The sequence below is a fragment of the Schistosoma haematobium genome, chromosome ZW, assembly GCF_000699445.3.
Source record: "Schistosoma haematobium chromosome ZW, whole genome shotgun sequence".
Classification (NCBI taxonomy): Eukaryota; Metazoa; Platyhelminthes; class Trematoda; order Strigeidida; family Schistosomatidae; genus Schistosoma; species Schistosoma haematobium.
In genome coordinates, this window is record NC_067195.1 from 69,612,976 (window position 1) to 69,632,983 (window position 20,008).

At 31.2% G+C, this 20,008-nt stretch overlaps 1 protein-coding gene across 2 annotated transcripts in view; it reads left to right on the forward strand.

Moving 5' to 3' along the window:
- The window catches only part of MICAL3_1 ([F-actin]-monooxygenase mical3), a 99,381-nt gene that overhangs the window by 61,243 nt on the left and 18,130 nt on the right, over positions 1-20,008 (forward strand). For both annotated transcript variants that reach the window (XM_051218843.1, XM_051218844.1), the window contains exons 12-14: positions 11,110-11,316; positions 15,779-15,992; positions 19,126-19,242. In XM_051218843.1, coding sequence (XP_051072314.1) covers positions 11,110-11,316; positions 15,779-15,992; positions 19,126-19,242 — 538 coding nt within the window. The remainder of the gene's footprint in view (positions 1-11,109; positions 11,317-15,778; positions 15,993-19,125; positions 19,243-20,008) is intronic.

A 20,008-nucleotide genomic window follows, 5' to 3' on the forward strand; every position in this document is an offset into this window, starting at 1 on the left:
AGTCTGTGAGCAAACAGTATTTGGATATTATTATCATGATGACATTCTTCTTAATTAATTAGGTCATTCTCTTCATATTGATATTAATATATTTAAGAGCTGGAGTTGAAGAGGATGAGATGAAGAGTGTGTATGTTTGTAAAAAAATTGCTAAAGTCTTTCTATTTGTTTATTTATCAATTTATAAAGTCCTGAAATCTAGGCTACGTTATTTTTTTCTCTCTTATCAAAGTTTTTTGCTTCTCCATTCTTTTTGCGTTGTTCTCTCACCTCTCTTTCTTTTCCTTTCGCAGTAGGACGTTATCATTTTTCTGAATGCTTGTTTCTTAACCCGCGCAAAACTTTCCTATTTTTTTAGACATAGTTTTGCATCAACACGAATTGATTATTAGCTAATAATTGTTTACCAAACATTTTATTTCTCTTTTAACTAGGTTATGTGTGTGTATGATGTAAAGGAGATTTAATGTGTTTAAGGAAAAAAAGTATTTCTTAAATCAGTTTCTTTCTTGTCTTAAAAGTAAATCCAAATGCTTCTTGTTCTCCTCATTCTCATCCAATACATCGATTCAACATAAGCATGATGATGATGAAGGAGAGGTGATCCATGGACAATAATAATGATGTTGGTGATTTTTACGATTTCTTTGTTTTCCGTTTCATGAAAATCAATTTAGCTATTTTTTAATTTAACGTATATGTTGTTGATGACCGGTGAGATTTTTGTTAATGTTGACGGAATAGTTAAATATTTACAACGAATTTTAATGACATTAGTTGTATGTCTGTTAACGAATACATATATACGTGTGCTTGTTTGTGTGTTAATAAATGATGATGAATAAACAATTGAGTAAAACTGATTCTATTGGGACTGATTTATTACACCGTTATCATTGAATAAGCTTTTTATTATTAGAAAAATTATTGTTTCACTTATATGGGAAATGTTTCACCACAGAATAATGACAATGATTCATTGTTCATAAAGAGACTATATCTATGCCTTAATATTTTCCACATTTTATTTATTTAAGCAGTACCAAAAGTTACTTGAATAATTTTTCTTCTCGAGGTAGTTGTTATGATCAATAACTAGAGGTTTGTAAAAGTGTCATCCAATAAATATGTATGATAGATGAATAATTGATACTTTTTTCTGAAAATAATTAAATTATTCTCACTTAGGTTTACTCATCCTTTACGAGGAAGTTAGGTAAACTTGTTTTTGTACATTTGTGTTCACTTCAAAGGGTTTTGCGTTATCAGAAGGTGTACAGTTCAGCCAGTTTTTATCATCCTTGGTGTGTGTATTTGAATAATTATTGATTTTAATTAAAACTTTTTGTGTGAATTAGTTACCACCGTGCTAAAATCTATGTCCTGGATTTTGACAGACCATTGATACTACTTATTTGTTTGCTTAAACTGCAAGAGTGTACATGGAACATGGTGCAAATCTAAGAGATATATTTAGTGGCGAAACGAGTCTTTTAACGGTTTACACTCATCACAACTTGAACATAATGCGTTTTGTTAAAGTCACTTTCTTATTTATTTAATATTTTCTAACTATTTTTCTCATATTTAGCTTGTCATTGTAACTAACAGTTGATTTTCCCCCACAATACTCATGTAAGATATGTAGAGAGAATCGGGCTGATGCATATTTGTTTCACAGGCCTTGAGTTGATAACAACTGACCGATGGCGTTTTCTTCATTGTTCCTTATATTTATCAATTTTTGTTATATTCTTCTACTGTTCAATACTCACTGACCGCGATAATTTACTCGATTCTTTCTAAGTTAAAATAAGTTGAGAGCAAATAATATTTGTCCCAATAAACCTGGGCAACAAAAATATGGAAATTACATAAGAATCTAGTATCTTCGTCCACTAGTGATGACTGTTTGCAGAATAGGTCAATCAGCATATTACTATTTGAGATTGATCAGAATATGCAATAGTCAGGTCTCTGTCCTACTAATAGGCTCGTTACTGATACACTAAGTTACCTTCACCGGTAATAAATAAATAAAATCTGAATTCCGGCTTTAGAAATCGACTTACAGTAACAGAATTCCATCATAATTTTATTGCCCATATATAGATTTCCAATGAATATATTCATAACCAACTCAAATAGTTATTTGTTAGACTTAATTAATCAAACTAAATCTACGCAACTTTTTTCCCTTTAAATTACAAGTTCCTTTTACATTGAATTTGTGATTATTACTTCTAATAATATCATATATAGTATCTTATGCTGTTTCTATGGTATTGTGTCCAAACGTTTTTGAAAAAACTGCTTTTTTCAGGTACCAATTGTAATTTAAGATAATTTTATCGTGAATTTTGTTTCTGTTTATTTCAACATTGACATATTTGTTTATCCTGGTTAGGAGCAAATCTACATTAAAATTTTAAACCTATTTTAGGCAGGTATTTTTAGTCATAAAAAGTATTTTTCCTTCCTTATTTATAACTCGTCCACCAATTTGTGCGACTCAGCCAAGTTGATGAGAACAAGAATAATCTAGACATAGAATAGTAATAATAATGATAATAATAATAATAATAATAATAATAATAATAATAATTATTATTATTATTATTATTATTATTATATCCTAGCGAAGATTACATTACGAGTAACTTCTGAGACCTATTAATGAACTGATATCTGTATATTCTTATGGTATAACTATTCAGCGGTTATATTGTGTATATCTATATTCCCCTTATTATAAGCTTCATTTTGACCCATAATTTATTATTATACGATTTACTGTTCCTAAATTACACTCAGTTTATTAATTACAGTCTCCCACGTTCACAGACACATTTTGGCTTTATTGTGTATGAATGTTATTTCTTATTTTGTGGTGTGTTGCGGTCTGTTTGGTTGATACATAAACCCAATATGTCTGAAATAAATGATTCGCATAGTGGAGGCTGCTGTTGGCGCTAGGCTGATCAGACCGGTCGGACGTCACTGGTTGAGTACATTATAAGAGCGGATAAGTCGTATTTTGGTTGGCGAATAGATTACGTGATAACTAGCGGGCTATAAAGACACAACAATTATTATTATTGTTCAGGGTGAATCCTACAACAAAATACTACAGAAGCACAGAACACACATAAGTGTTTATACAAAAGTCAAGTGGAAATTTTCCGGAACTGTCCACTCTACACTATTAATTTAGTTAAAAATAGTTCAATTAGCATGTTTTTTTTGTAAAGCTTGTTCAGAAAGAGTTACCTACCCTAATTTTGTCTGTGTGTTAAATAAAACCCGTTTTTTAATGCTATGTTTTCCAGTTTGGTAATTTTTACTTTTTTTGGCTTTGACCATTGTTGTAGTAATCATTTTAACTTATTCCATTCATTTGGACGTTTTTCATAAAAGCGATATTATTATTATTATTATTATTTATTACAAAACTTTATTCTCCTAAAATATTTACTTATCGACTGATTGATTTAAATGGATATTTTAACCGTATGAATTGATTGATGAATTGTATTCAAATCAATTTATTACTGTTTTATGCTTCTCAACAAAATATCAATGCAACAGTGAAGTCAATTAATGTAGATATTTTCCTTCGACTTCGGAATAAACTTAATTATAACATCTTAAAATAATAATAATAATTCAAATTAAGGAGTCCATAGTTTCATGGGATTGATTGATTGATTGATCACTGATCGTGATATATTTGTTGTTGTTGTTGTTGTTGTTGACCTATTCTAAGCAGATTTTCCTGTTAATCTTCCATTTTCCTTCAACTCTCATTCCACTTAATTGTTTGGCTTTCGATATCCTCCCTCTATTCACTAATTAAACTGATAATCCATTAGTATGTTGTAAGAAGCAGTGGTGGTGGGGAGAATCCAGGAAATAACATATAATCAAAAGAACGCAAAATATTATGTATAAAATAGATAGAATGTAATACACTTTGTGGATAAGACATACTTAGTTAGACGTTTATAAACATTCAGCTTTCTTTATGCACATTAAAAACTCATTATTTCATTCATTTGTGAGGACTTCGTTAATAAATCGAAAATAAACATTTTGAGATAAAGTGAATTCATTTTATATACTCCATGCAATTACACTAACTGACTTTATTATCATTCATTGCATATTCTTAAAAGGAATTTCGATTTGCTACATAAAAAAATCAAAGAGTACTTAACATGGCCAGTAGTAGTCACATTATAAGTTTGAACGTTAAATCGAATAATTATAATTACCGGCAATTAAGATTATCCTAATGCAAATGGGATCTATTGCATAATCAATACTACGGCAGCCAGCATATGTTGTTTCACCAATGATCTCCAAACGATGGAACCCAAGAAAAGTGCAGGAATAGAAGAAAGGTTTCATATCCAGAAAACGTAAAATTGAAGTGGAGTAAATCTCTTGTTACTGTACTATACTGACTAGCCAACTGACTATAAAAGTGTTTCGTTTTGTGACGATTTGTAATAAAATTCACTAATTTTTAACCAATAAGCAGTTTACATATGAATGATGAACGATTATGTATTGAGTTACTTGTCATAGTATAGTGAACGAAAATTCAGGTGATTAAAACCAATTTATTATTTAATACAAAATTACAGTGCCTTCATAAAATATGAAGACTACACATTAAATACATTATTTGCACATTTTCCTTCGCTCATCCTTTACATGCTTCATAATTCTTTCAATTCTGTTATTACAATTCCTCTCTGTTTCCTTTCTGTTCTCTTCAATTCAATCTTCTGACAGGCACTCCTCTTCCGATTGATGCTACATACTATTTATATCTCTCAGCATAAGTAGTAGGCACCATAATGGTAAATGAACAAAAGTCAGGTTTAAGTATAGGGAATTTTACTAGAGCTTTGAGTCAGGTTTTAGAGTATTAGAGTTTAAGAGTACCATTTATCCACAGAAAGGCGATTGACTAAAATCTGAATTACATCAAATATGCTGAGGTACGATAGGTAACGTGAAGCAGATAATTTTTTCGTTTAAAGATCCCCATCATATTAAAAGACTAACATTTGAACGAGGAATATTCTTTTCAATAAATTCTCTTCAGGTTCTACAGTTATATATCCAAATTAATAATCCGAAAAATGGTGAGGTTAAGGTCAAAGTACATCGTTTAATGAATGTGAATTTAGGTATGTTAAACAAAATACAATAAAAATGTTAATGTTGATATGATTCATATAGAATGTTAACTTGAATCTTCATATACGTGGAGTGAAATTTTAGATCCATGATCAGAATAAATCTAGGTTAGATAGGGTGGGAGAAGTAATGGCGCAATTACAATTCGGTCAAATGTTTAGCGGAAGGCTATGTTGTGTGAAAAATTAGTAAGACGTAATAAGGAGAGATGAATGAGAAGTGAATGAACTATATATAGGGGAGATTAGTAATGATGTTTAACCAATACAAAGATTTGTGAATAAAGATAACAGAGATAATTAAAATTGACTACAAAAGGTCGTAGGTGCAATAGTCAAATTAGGTCATTCAATAGCAGAAATTACTATTGATTAGTTGACCCTGATGTTGGCCAGTGGAGGAGGGATGGTTGAAGATATTTCTTCTGTACGCATAGCTCCGGTTTCTTCATCTGGATGGCTACTACTTCAGCCGTTTGAAGGACTTTAAGTTTGACAAGTTTTGGCAAAAAATTACTGACCTTATAAATAATTGAAAAAGAATGGTTTATACTGGCACTATGCCCAGTTTGTACTAAATGGCCAATATCTATCTGTTCACTTTCTTCATCAAACCTTTGTTTAGCCATGCTGGGAGGTCTTCACGGGCACGAAAATGTAAATTTTTTGTAATTACACACCATGTCACACCTACTACTTTGTTGTACAAATGATATTTTTCATGAACTTTAAGAATTTTAGAAATGAGATATAAGTATCTTTACTTACATTTCAACGAGATGCATGCTATCCTTCACTGTGCTTCGAAGTATGTGTGCAAATTCAAAAGGGATTATCTTATACCTGATTGCTTCACTCAAGGTCGTTAATATACCTTGCTTATTGCAACTTTACATAGATTACAACAAAACTTGAACTTTGGGATATGCAGAAAAATCAGCGAACTAAAAGTCAAAACAACTAATCAGGAAACAGCAGAAATCATTAGGGACAATGAGTTAGAAAAATTGTGGTCGTGATCAGCGTTGCAAGTAAGAAATTAACAAAACTAGGTAACCTGATGTCGTTATAGCGTCGATATCACTGGATCAATAATAAAAAGCTGAGTTTGCTAGCCAGTTTGATTTTTAAAAGTTCTACATCGTTTGATAACAATCTCAGTACATCTTAACCAACGTTTTGGTTGAATTTTTCTCCTTTGAACTAGCTCCAATTGCGTAGATTCCTAGTTTAAATCAAAGCATATAGGCTGCTCACGTTTGCCTGTGAGGTTGTGCTACTGTCATTAAACGACATCTTTAGACGCCATATTTTTTCGGAATATTTTCATAATTTTTCGTTCAACACTGTCATACTTTTGCTAAATTTTAACTGAAATTATTTTCAAACAATTAAACAACTTAATTTTGTCCCAAAGTTAGGTTTTCAGCAAAAATATCTATCAAACTCTATCTATTTAATGATGCATACCTATGTAAGTTTTCTCTCCTAACCGTGTATATATCTGTCTGTTTGTGTGTGCTTAACATTTAGGAATCGTTGCTTCAAAATACCAAATACTACTCATAAAATAGTTTTGTTTTATCATTTTTCTTTTACAGAAACATTCAGTTAGTTTTCATGATTTATCAGTTTATTGGTGGTTTCTTTGAATTTTATGAGGTATTAACTAGTTTTATGATACCAGCAATTATCTAGACTATCTATTATTAAGTAAATATACGTACTTCTGGGTAGAGGTAGAAAAAAACGAATTCTTCAAAAATGCCGCTTTTCCATACCCACTTATTCAAACCTAAGGTACTCACCTATTTATTATGTATGTATTTATTGATTATACATAATTCGATGGCAGTCTCGCTGCAATGTTGCATTTAACGTTCACTAAAGTAGAGTGATAATCATTTGATCAGCACCGGTAATAATAGTTAAATTCTTAAAAGTTCCACCAAGCATCCATGCCCCTGAAATCAATGAAAGTAGCAGTGACGTAGTAGTCATTCTCCAATGATATTGTATAAAAATCATCATACCTTAAATCAATAATGAAGATGAAGATTCGAACTATTTGATTTATAACTATTGTATTGTGAAACGAAAATCAGAGTAAAGTGTCCATCAGCGCCTTTTTGATTATCATCGGTTCATCATACATTTCTAGTTGATGATGTAAAATTTTCCATTGATTTGCATGTTTACGAATGTATTCAAAAATATGTGTACGTGTGTATGTATATGAAAAATTATATCACTGATGCATGAATGTTTGTTCATAAATATTGGTTCATAAATACAATTTTCGACAAGAAACATTCTATAAATGAAGTATGTTTTATCCAAAGATTATCTCATCAACCATAATATTTAAATCACCTGTTTATGTACAAAATAGGTAGGATTAATCCTTTTTTAATTTGAAAAACTGATTGTTCATTAACTAATCTAAGATTTGATTTCTTTTAATCACTATAAATACTGAAATTAAAGAATTAAACTTGTTTATCCATTTTAATCTGTACCGGCCGATTAACTACTTTCTCTTTTTTCGTCTCTTTTTCTTTGTCTGAATCATTGACACTCAAAGTTATCGGTAAACACTTTGTCATAGGCATAACTTAATCAGGATCCTACGGAACGTTTTCTTCCACAAAATTCAAAAGTTAGTATTGACTAGGTATCACTTGTTTTTTTATGAAGAGCTTTGTACAGAAGGTGCTTAGATTTGGTGCTTATATCATTGGAAAACGATGTGAAAGCTTACTTACCCTATCTTACAGATTCTATTGAGAGCATAATTCAATAAGTATTTGTTTCTTTTTTCTTTGTTCAAGGTGGACTTTTATTGTGTTGTACAAGATGCTTAAAAATTCCCCTAATTCTGTTCTTCCGACCATATGAGTTTATGACTGCTACCCACAGATACTTACCAACATTTCGATTAATATCATTCACTTAAAATCAAATTGTTTATGGATAAGGATTATATTGACTTGGTGAATTTACGATTGACGGGTGACTTAGTAGTGATAATCGTCATGTTTATCTTAACTTTTATTAATTTCAATGGTTGAGACATGAGTCAGTTGAAGCTAGACCACTATGGAAAACCTGGAAGCACTGGACGGCCGTTTCGTCCTATTGTGGAACTCCTCAGCAGTGTTCGTCCATGATTCCTCCTAGTGAGATTCGAACCCAGGACCTATCAGTCTCGCGCGTGAACGCTTAATCATTAGACCACTGAGCAGGTATCCAACGGTGTTAATGTCTAACTTCAACTAATCCAAGAAATTGAGCTACACCACTCTGTCTATTATGTGGATTATGTAGCTAAATTTGTGTCTCATATTGATTATCTTCAAAATTTACTTTGAGTATATCAGAGAATTAAATAATTAACACAATAAGACATCGACTATTTTCGCTGTATGTATGATAAACGATATCCTGTTAAAATCTTTCCCAAGCCCTTATTTGTAGGATATGTTTTATACAAAATTTCAGGTTAAATAGATCTCTTGCCCACTTTCACTTACTCCCATCCTTGATTAGAAGTACATTTCTCATTCATTCATATACAAAAATTAGAAACTTGAGAATAAAATATAGTTTATCACTTTTCATTGAGATTTTTTCCAAGAATTATATATATATATATATTAAACAGTTCATTAATTTCCTTAGATATTTTTTGTTTTCTTTTAAAGTATTAAAACCAGAGTTAGAGGTGGTGTTCATGTCGTGAAGATTGTGGGAAGCTAAAACATTACAGTCACAACCTTTATTACTAGAGTATTTCAACCGGTAAAAACGTCTTCGTTTTAAAGGCTAATTTTCCAGCAATTGACAAATATTTTTATTTCAAAGGTAAATTTTCATCACGAACTCTGCTAGTGCGATCCATTCTTAAAAGTGTATCGGTTAATTTTGAAGCGTAAAGTTATGTGAATTGTATCTCTAACATTGATCTGTTCATGATTTCAATGAAACTTAGTTCAATCGATGATTTTATAGAAATGTGATCACTGTGTTAGTATTTTTATCTCTCATTAGTTCAAACTGTGTAAATCCATTCAAGAAAGTCATGTTAACATTTCTTGTGAAATTGTTATTTTCTTCTATAACCATATATTCTGACATTATTAAATTGCTTGTCCAAATCTATTTGATCTTATCTAAGTTCGACAGATGAACATAATTAAACTCATACTTAATCGATTATAAGTAACAAATGTTTTACCACATTAAATTTGAATGCATGTTATTCGACTGGAATACAAATTTGTTTGTTCTATACACTTTTCAAAATCTGTGGTATATATCAAACTTCATAAAAATTAATAAATGAATATATTTTTATTGGTTAAATAATCGTAGAAACAGGGGTTAAACTTTTATGTACTACATCATAATTGGTAGGGGTTTGAGTTATCCTGTTGTTGATATTTAAAAATGAATTTTAATTAGTCTCAGTTGGGTTATTTACAACCTATATGAATCGCACTGAAATGCAAGTACATCCAATTGGTGAGTCTCAAGTAGGGCGAAACACCAGTTCTGGATCTCAGTACTTGCCTCAATCTATCAATTCTCTCTCATTTTAAGTAAAAATAAAAGTCCTCTGCGTTAAATATTCAAGATATATAGATGAATGGTCATAGTTTTTGTTAAGTGTACATTTTCTTTTAAATATTTTTTTCCGAGTAATTTTTATTTCATCTTATGTGTGTATATCTCTATAATTAATACTAAAGCCGTACTCAAATATTAAAATCAACAGTATTTTTATTGATTACGGAAAATGCATCATGTAGAACAGTTCTCTAATCTTCAGTCTATCGTTAGCTTAATATTCATATTGAGTTTAATATGCGTGTTCTGTCAGATTTATCACTTGTTAGGCTATTGATTATTTCATTGTGATTAATGTTTATTTTATAATTTTATCATGGGTAACACCTTAGTCATTTATAACCATCGATCAATCTGTATCGAGTCAAAAAATATACCCCCTCCAGTGTGATGACAAATGTAAATCACATGACTTTGTAGCTCTGTGTTTACTTCCTGTGAGTTTGTAACATAAGCCATGTGTTTGATTTCCGTTATTGGCACATTATTGTGCGGGCGTAGTAACCATCATTACTTATTTACTTACACCTATCACCTCTCGGCACAGGCCACCCACCAGGATTCTCCACTGATCCACCATATTCTACAACTCAGTTTGTTGAAGTTATTCAACATATTTCCTTCCATTATCGGTAGATCTCGAAGTTAATAACTAGATAATGTTTTTAAATATTCCGTTTTTAACATTTACTTAGCGAATATGGAATGTAGGCAAAATCCCTTCTATAAATCTAAAATAACAGTTTGCATAATATTTAATTTAAATGATCTTCTCTAATAGTCAGTAGGTGCTCGTGTAGATAGTTTTATATTACTAATATAATTCAGTAATATGTACATTTCTTAATTCATATCACTAATCTTTTCCATATAAAATAGTGAGAAGATAAAAAGTTACTAGATCATTTGGTCATCATCTTGAACCGAAGTTTTCAAACCGAAACAATAGATATTATTTACATTTAACTGAATAGAGTTAGATCTTTGAAATTATCTTTCTATACTTTGATTATTATTTTTAATTATTTTCTCTCCTGAGTTAATTAATTAATTGAAACTTAAAATGATTAAAATAAATGTTACCTAATTCCTTTATTCTTATTATCGTTCATGAAATTAGTTAATTAGAATTATATGTTGTTATTGTTACTTTTATATACGTGAATATGATATCATTTCAATATTAAACTTTTCTATTGAATATTATTGTACTTTGTTTGTATGTTTTTTACAAAATAAAATTAAATACAAAATACAATTCCCATTTCAGTGTGGTCGTCCTACTTCAGTCAGTAAACATTCTCCAACATTATTGGATAAAAATTATGCAGTAGATGAAACAGCCAATAAAAAGACATTATTGAATAACAATGATCGATTACAACAACAAAATCACCAAGATCTTCAGCTACATCACCATCCACAACAAAATCTACCTGTACAAAAAGAAAATCTATCCAAAAGTCCATTTTCTTCAGTAAGTCTAGTTTAAAGATATTTTTCTTTTTCTAAAATTGTTCTAAATAGTTCATAGATCTTCACTGATTAATGTTTATTAGGAAATTTTGTTTCAAATATAATCTAATATCTATTCCTATCTATATCATTATTATCCATTCGAATCCAATAGTAATCTACGTAACATCAAATTACACTTCCTTTTTTTTCAATACACCATTTAAAGTTTTAAAGTTCCTTGTGACTCACCACTTTATTGTCCCAAGATCTGACTTCAATTTGAATGAATAAACAAATATACCGCGAACATAAATCTTCCGTTTATCTCTTTATATTTCATCTAGGCTAACCCTGTTTAAGCGGTGGCTGTAATAAGAAGCCAAATTTGAACTGAGTTGAGTGAGTTTATTTGAGGTATTCGTTTACTCAGACAGCATGTCAACTCCCTTTGGTAAAGCGTAACTCACTATTTACAGTCAGACAAAAATGAGCTATAGACATTTGATTAATAGGGCAAGCAATACTGACACATATGCTCATAGAAAAAAAGTCAAGGTTATAGGCAAATAATTGACAAGATCAAAGTGTGATTCAAGAAAGATAATTTAATTAGTCTGTCTGAAAGCTAGAATAATCCATGTGGGCGTAACATAATACTAAATACTCCGAATAGTTAGTGAGAAACCATAATCAGTAGAGTTTAACCGCGTGAGGTATGAGGCGAGGCAGTTACTCACCGAAGACAGTGGAAGATTGTTGTGCATTATCGTGAATTGATTGAAGTTCAATTTGCAGATCATTGAGTCTCGGATTAGTAGTCAACAATCTGCACATCCTCCATAGTGATAATTTACGATGTGCTTAATAATTTTTCGTAATTGAAGATAGTTTCTATCACATAGACTAGAAAGCAGTCTTAAGTAGTGAAGTTCAGCCATGTAAGTAATGGGATTTGTTGTCATTGTTGACATTGGACTACTATCTTGCTTTACCATTAATTGGTTGAAATAAAAGGCACAGTCTATTGGATTCGATATAAGTTTTCTAAAAGATGTGCACTCATTTGGAGACATCGATGTTTTGAGTTCAATCTCTGGCGGAGTCATAAGTGCTAACTTATGAGTTGTTCCAAACTCAAATGAAATAGCTCTCCAGTCCTTTTTAGTTTTGTTTGATTTCTAGCTAACGTTAATCCGTGACAAAAATTATTTCCATCTGGAATTTTTCTCCACAGTTTTCTAAACTCAACAATTTTGATTGCATTGAAGAACAGATTTTTCAACCTTAACCTTAAAAAATCAGCTAGCACACTAGAATACGTTGTCGTAAACGAGAAATATAACCAATCACATACCAAGGTGATGCTTAATCAGAAACAACTTGGTCACCCACCCATCTGCCAAATAAGTGTACGCACATTTTATCAGGAAGAAGCCGTAGTTACGATAAATAAATCCGTCATATCAATCTACATGAAATTATCTTGATGGGACTTTTTTTTGAAAAAGGTATCTATATAACACAATTTTAAGAAATACACTTTTAAGAAATAAATGTGCATCTTATCAGTTTCCAAGTAAGATTAATTTATTCACTTTTTCCACATTTTTACGTTCTAACTGGTACTTTTAATCTCATCTAAAATGTCTTCGATATTCACTTTTGATAATGTAATTTATTTTGTTCAGTAAGAATAACAAAGATTGTGGAATGAAGTGATTTTTTTTCATTTTGTGTGCCCTAAATCTCCTACATATACAATGATTTCCTCAAATAACTGAGATGAAAACTTGACTAAAATGTAGAATAAAGATTATATTTTGATTAAATTAGATTTTATAGGAACGATGAAGAATTGTTAAGCACAGTTGGATGGTTGTGGCGAACAATAAGGTGCAGAACGCCCTTTTCGTCTTACTTAGGACTCGTCACTTAAGTGTACCTATATCTCAGTATGTAGATGCATACACATGGGCTCAAACCCAATGTCTTAACAGGAGTTTCAAAGCAATCCACTCAGGATTGACATATGTCAAAAAAGGCTGATCGTTTACAGTCCTTAACATCAACAATGAAAAAATTCATACCCTTACAAAGAGTATTTATAAGGGCTGTAGGTTAAACAAACAAAATAAATTGTTAAGCATTTTTGAACAAAACAGAACGAAGAGTAAAGGATAGCAGTAAATCTATCGTCATAGCAGTCACAAGTGAACCAAAAATTCTTTTTTTACGTATAGATTAAGGTTGAGATAATGATTAGCTGCTGTTCTTGCGTGATTAGTCAGTCGAAGTACGGTGTCTGACACAAATGTGTTTTGACCCAAGTTACCGTATCACGATATCTTAAAGAAATGAAAGTAGTCAGATAAATAACAAAGGAATCAGAACATGTAGCAAAGATAATGAGAAAAATTAACATGGCGAATGTATTACGAAAAGATTAGATGAAAAGTTATTTATGAAGGAATACTAGCATTCCAGATCTAGTAAAAAATAAAGTGAATGCTTCTGCCCAAAGTGAAAGCGTGTTGTTATTTTGTCTATTTATCACTGTGAAAGCATTACCAAAATTTACTGAATGCCTCGTATTCACTGTATGTGTTCATGTAGCATTCCTGGATAGTTTGAAACCATATACATAGAATTCATTGCTGTGTTTTGACATTCTTTTAGACAATACCATCTCTCTTCCAACGCTTTAGGTACAGGTAAATGCAGCTAGAGGAAGTCTCTTACCTAAGTTGTACTCTCTGAGAAGGCTTTTTATATCATATCAGATAAATAAGCTGGCTGCATGAAACATTACAATTCTAGCCCTTAGTTGATGATTGTTATGTATGCTAAGATCACTCCCTTTTTAATGAAAAATCGACAAACATATTCCTTTCAGATTCAGTGGCTTAATATCGAATTTCGTTTTATCGACTTAAAGTGCTTATTGATACATTTTATAGAATTAACCATTATGCAAATAATTTCCACTTCAATATCGAGTGAATTAATTGGGAGTTGTAAATGTTTTACTCTAAATTGTTTGCACCTATTTCAATTCGATTTAATAATTAATTTACAACGTTTTACTGTATTTTTTTCGCCTGATATTATACGAATGTAATGTAGTCTATTAGGTTTTAATTTAATGAAAGGTACTTACTAAATGTTTTTTTGGTTTGTTTTTTAAATCATTACTACTGTTCATCATATCAGAAACTTGTGTGATTGAATTTACTGATCTGTTTCTATGATTTATGTGGTAACCAGCTTATTATATGGTGGATGTTTGGATGATTGTCTACTTATGTTATAATAATGCTACCACTGTTTAGCTGTAGTTATTTGCAAATAATGATATTTACTGTGAATATTTCGAATATCTGTCACAGCAACACGATATCCTGGTGAATTATAATCTGGTAGTTGCTTGGAATTTCTATCTGATGTAATTCTTTTAGAGAAAATTTATTCACATTATTCAACTAAGTTTTTAATGGAAATTCCGTGCACTTGAAAAATAATTGTTATTCTAAGACAACATCAAAAGGAAGAATTTGTCGAAAACTAAAGTGCACCAAACAAAACTGCACGTCTCAAAATTCTTGCCACACTGAACCTCATAATTTTAGAATCTCGTAAGTGGCATCATATCACTGAGACAATAAATTCCGGATTTCAGTGATCATCATTCTCAAGTTCAGTTTATTTATGGTAAAGTGTGATCCCATCTGACTTTCGAGTTGATTAACTTAAATAGTACAACTATTTAAACTTGGATTAATTTTAATTTGGTTATTTATCCTCTGAAAAAGTGACTTACACTAAGTCACGAAACTTCAGAAAATCTAATTTTCTACTCATTGGGATATTACAAATATATTATTTATTTATATCTAATCTCTAGTCAAAGCCTAGTGAGACCTGGAGATCTCGGGTTTAGTGGTGTTTTGAGATGTATGAGCACTCGCTATCGGGGATTAGAACAAAGTAGTTGTCTAGTCCACTTGGTTTCTAATAGTTCTTTAGTTACTCTCAAGTTTTGAGCATTCAGATTACTTTACATCAATATGCAACAGATAACTATATTCTGTATTAGACTAGAAGATGAGTGCGATATATTACTGTATTATTCGTTTATCGTTAGAACTAATCTTTTTCGAAATAGAGATCCAGATAGTTAGTTTTCAACAAGATGATATGTTTTCCCATATATTGTCTATCACCCTTGAAAGTTTTTTCTACTCACTTAATTTGTCTACATAACGCTCAAGTACTTTTTTGACTTCACTTAACACTTGCATATTATGCTGTAACAAGAAACACGTCAACATAAACATTTCGAGTCGGATTATTTAATTCTTCAAAATTATTGACTTTTAACCAAACCCTCCGTAAAACTCATTTCTAATATAACTTCGTGCATGAATCTAACTACATACAAACTACTTCACTAATTCGATTATTTCTTTATTGTACTTTTGCAGCAAATTCGAATTCCAGAGAATGTGGCTCGTTTATTTGGTCCACGCAAGGGTAGTTCATATTGTTATATATGTCAAAAGCGTTTATATCAACTAGAACGTGTGCGGGTTTCTGGTTATTACTTGCATAAAAATTGTTTACGATGCTCTACTTGTGATACCCTTTTAAATAAAGATTCAGTGAAATGCGTCAGCTCAAAGAAAACAAATGAAAAGGGTAAATAATTAAACATATATAAGTTATTTGTTCTTCATGATAAAATAACAGTGATTTTAAATCCCATTGGTGCCTTTTTTCAAAACATTGGTTTGTTCACTTACGTTAGGTGTTTACACGGCAATAATCTAATATACTTTCTTAGATTTAATTTGTAATCATCTGAGGTTCAGCCACGAAGCTGATGTTAGAACACAGTTGCATTGATATTTTTTTAGAATTTGTTCCATTCGTGTCCTGCACTATTATTAAACTCCCAAATTTCCTGTTACAGCCGATAATGGGGATAACACTCGCTCTCGCTCTCAAAATGCTCACTAATGTCCACGCGTTTATAACCAATGCCATGGAGGCCGCACTCACTGTCTTCTCTCTGCGTTGTTGTTTACAAATTAAGAGGACGAAAATCGAATGTCCGGCGCTTAAACCGGACTTGCGAGTACGGAGGACCCACTTAGGGGAGTTGGGAAACCCTAATTCTAAACTAATTGGTGCACATGGGCCCCATGATCCTGTGGGAACAAATGGCGAGTGAACCTATTGTTGGTAACCGTCTACCATGGGACTGTATCCCCTAACGCCGTTCTACTGTCTTATGGATTATATCTCTTGGTCAAATGGTCGGAGAGTGGTCTCCTAAGGAAACCACCTGTTTCGGTTCGAGCACACGGATAGTAACCCAGCCCACACACAACTTGAGTGATAACTAATTTGTATGACGCATGTATATTTGGTGCCTCGTTGTACCAATGTTCTTGTGTTCAAATAAATAAGCTGTTATTACTATGTTCTTTGATGCTAGTCGCCAGTACTTTTCTTCAATTCCTTAACTAGCTTATGTTTCATTATCTTATCAGATGTTATGAAACCTACTTTTAAAATTAGCTACTGGTCATTTGTAAATAGTTATCAAAATATAAGTCTTTTTGTTTCATAATCACAGAGACATATTTACAATGAAGGAACTTGTCGTTGACTATGTATTCATACTATATTTTGTTAAATTAGGAATTCTTATTAACTCGTTTGTACCTTCAATGCAAACTTTCGATTTTGTGTCCTTTTTCAAGTGATGTTTCCTGTTCAAAATCTCAATCTAGACTGTAGTTAACTTATAAGTTAATAATTTTTGCCTAAATATAGGTAATAAAGTATTCATCATAAAATTTGTTACTCTTTTATTTCTTTCCATTTAATCAGTCGATTTGTCCATTTTTTTTTTAATCCTCCTTTTTTTTTAACTTCACACCTCATTTATCGATGTTATTTGTTACCGTTATATAACTTACAATTAAATCAAACACTGATTAATAACATCAGTCATAATTAACTTGAGACCTGGAAAATATATGCATCAATTCAAGTCTCTATTCCATACCAGCACATTGAGATGAATTTATCACGATAAATTTCCGGATAGTAGTAGCAGAAACCATTAGGTATAGACAATATTGTTTGTGAAGGAAGAATAAATTTACTGATGTAATAGTTTAAAGTCCAGTCCGATACTAGGACGTAACAAACTGTTCAGTTTGTATAATTTGGTGCTTCCGATTAAAATTTCTGAAAAAAATTAATGCGATTGAGTCTTGTAGATACCGCATTTTGATAATTAAATGCCATGAAGTATAAATATCAGTCATATGCTTCGCTTATATGAAATCACTAAGTGTGGTGTAACTTATCAAGTATAGATGCATGTACTCAGCTTTGAGTCACGTTTTATGTGTAAGGGATGATGATGATATCACTATCCGGCTACCTTAACGGAATTAAGTGGGGTAGGACTAGGGCTCGAACTTGCGACATACTGGTTGGCAGCCGAGGGCTTTATCCACTACATCATTGTTCCACATTTAGCGTACGTTATATTATATTGTGCCAATAGTAGTAATCTGACTTTGGTGATATCATTATGTACCTTATCTGTGAATTTAAATAACGTTAGCTTGCTACTTAGGCTGGGATCGCACTTGAATAGCAGGCGCAATTGCGACTTTGTTGATGATCAATTTTTCAGAAATTTAGATTGTAAATTACCTACGATAAGAGATACTGAAGTTTGTCTCCTCCCCGATACTTTATTGTGTATCAGTTTTATATGGATCTTTTGATTTTTATTATCATAAAACATATATATGAAAACGTCGATATTGAATTACTTCAGGATTCCATATCACTAGATAGTAGGCTCAGATTCAACAATACACATATCTGAAGCCACCATAAAGTATATACTTATGGGCTTCATTCATTTATTGGTATAACAATCCAGAAAGAAGTACTAACTTACTTATTAATTGACCCATATTATCTGATTGGTGGTAAACTTCAGTGAGAGAATAAAAACTACAGTATGATTTTTTGATTCTTATATTGGCTTCTTGAACAATAATAAACCATTAAATCCATATTTCCTTCATTATTTCATTATAATCATTCGTAAAACATAAATGAGGGCAATTCTAATCTTAATTAGTCTCTTAGTGTTCTACTAGATCCCAACCGTAACTGCTACATTGATGTGATATCCGGGATTCCATATTGTTGTGAAGCAGTCACTCTATATTAGCTGGAAAATTCTTACCTTTGGGCCCTATCATTCCAGGCTGATTGGGTGGAGAGAGGTAAGATGTATAAGTAGCGAACTTGTGGTCTAAGGATGAAGTCGTGTTTCTGACTATGCTGGATTGTAACAGCAGTAAAGTGTTTCCTTCAGATAACCAGCGTTTGAAGTGATGATGCCTTCCCACAACGGAAGAGAGTTAGAAAAGGTTGCGTTTAGAAATGTCATACCTGACACTGTCCTACAGATTTCTGTCTCCGGCTGTAAGGATTTTTGAAGTACGGTGCTCACACGTCCAAAATGTCCGTACGTGACTCCCAGGTCTCAAAAATGACTGCTTACTAGTTTTTAATGGTATTTTCGATTAGTCATTTTGCACTATACAATCTTCAAAAATGACATAAGTACTATATTTCCTTATTAGTTAATAATACACTATGTTGAACACTGAGAATATGAGGATTAATACTTAGAAATGTAGAAAAAAAGGTTGTTCATTAGTTTCTTTTTACAACCATCTTCATATTTTTTTCTTTCTGATATATTTCTTTTTTTATTCTTACTTAGACTTATTTTACTGTCATTTACATGTACCATTGGAAAATGGACTTAATGAACGTAAAGTTGATTTAATTGAATCACGATATAATAAATCAGAAGCTTCTTTAAAAGCTCGATTACAAGGTAGGTAATAATAAATACATGTAAACAGGTGAGAAATCTGTGTGGCATTTTTTAAAAATTTATTAGTTATAATGTTAAATTTTGTTGATAAGATAGGTGAGTTTATCAAATAAAGTTTTAAATGGATTCATGGCATAACACTGGATAACTTCCAGTTATTATAAACCTTTCAATTTCCATTTTGTACACTAAATAATAATAATAATAGTCATACTCATTTCTATCCAATGTTCTATGGTTGATTACAGTAAAGAATTTCAAGCATCAAAATATGCAAAATTACTTCAAAATCCTCATTTTATAAGCACTTGTAAATATTCAAAGAAGTTGTATTAAAAAAATGTTAAACAATGATTAGCTGAAAGTTATATTCATCTCAAAAATATCGCTTTCCTATTACATAATATATTTGATGCTTGTATTCGATAAAAATCGCTCTTCGTTTCTCGAAGGAACAGAGTAGGAAGGAAATGTAGAAATCAGCATGATGTTACTGTTTGAATTCCTCATCAATTAAATTTACAATAGATTTTTAATATTTTGTGGAAATGTCTAATTACACGCGATTGACAGAGATAATTAATTAATTAAAACACATCTAAAATGGAACGATTCATGATAATAAACTCATGTTTAGAAAAGTAGTAACCTAGAAGTTTGTATTCTGAATTCTATTCTACATTTATTATTTTTGATGGGATATTCATTTTAGGATGTCAAATTAAATGAATTATTTTCCAGTTAAAAGTTCAGTGTTTCTCTTTGC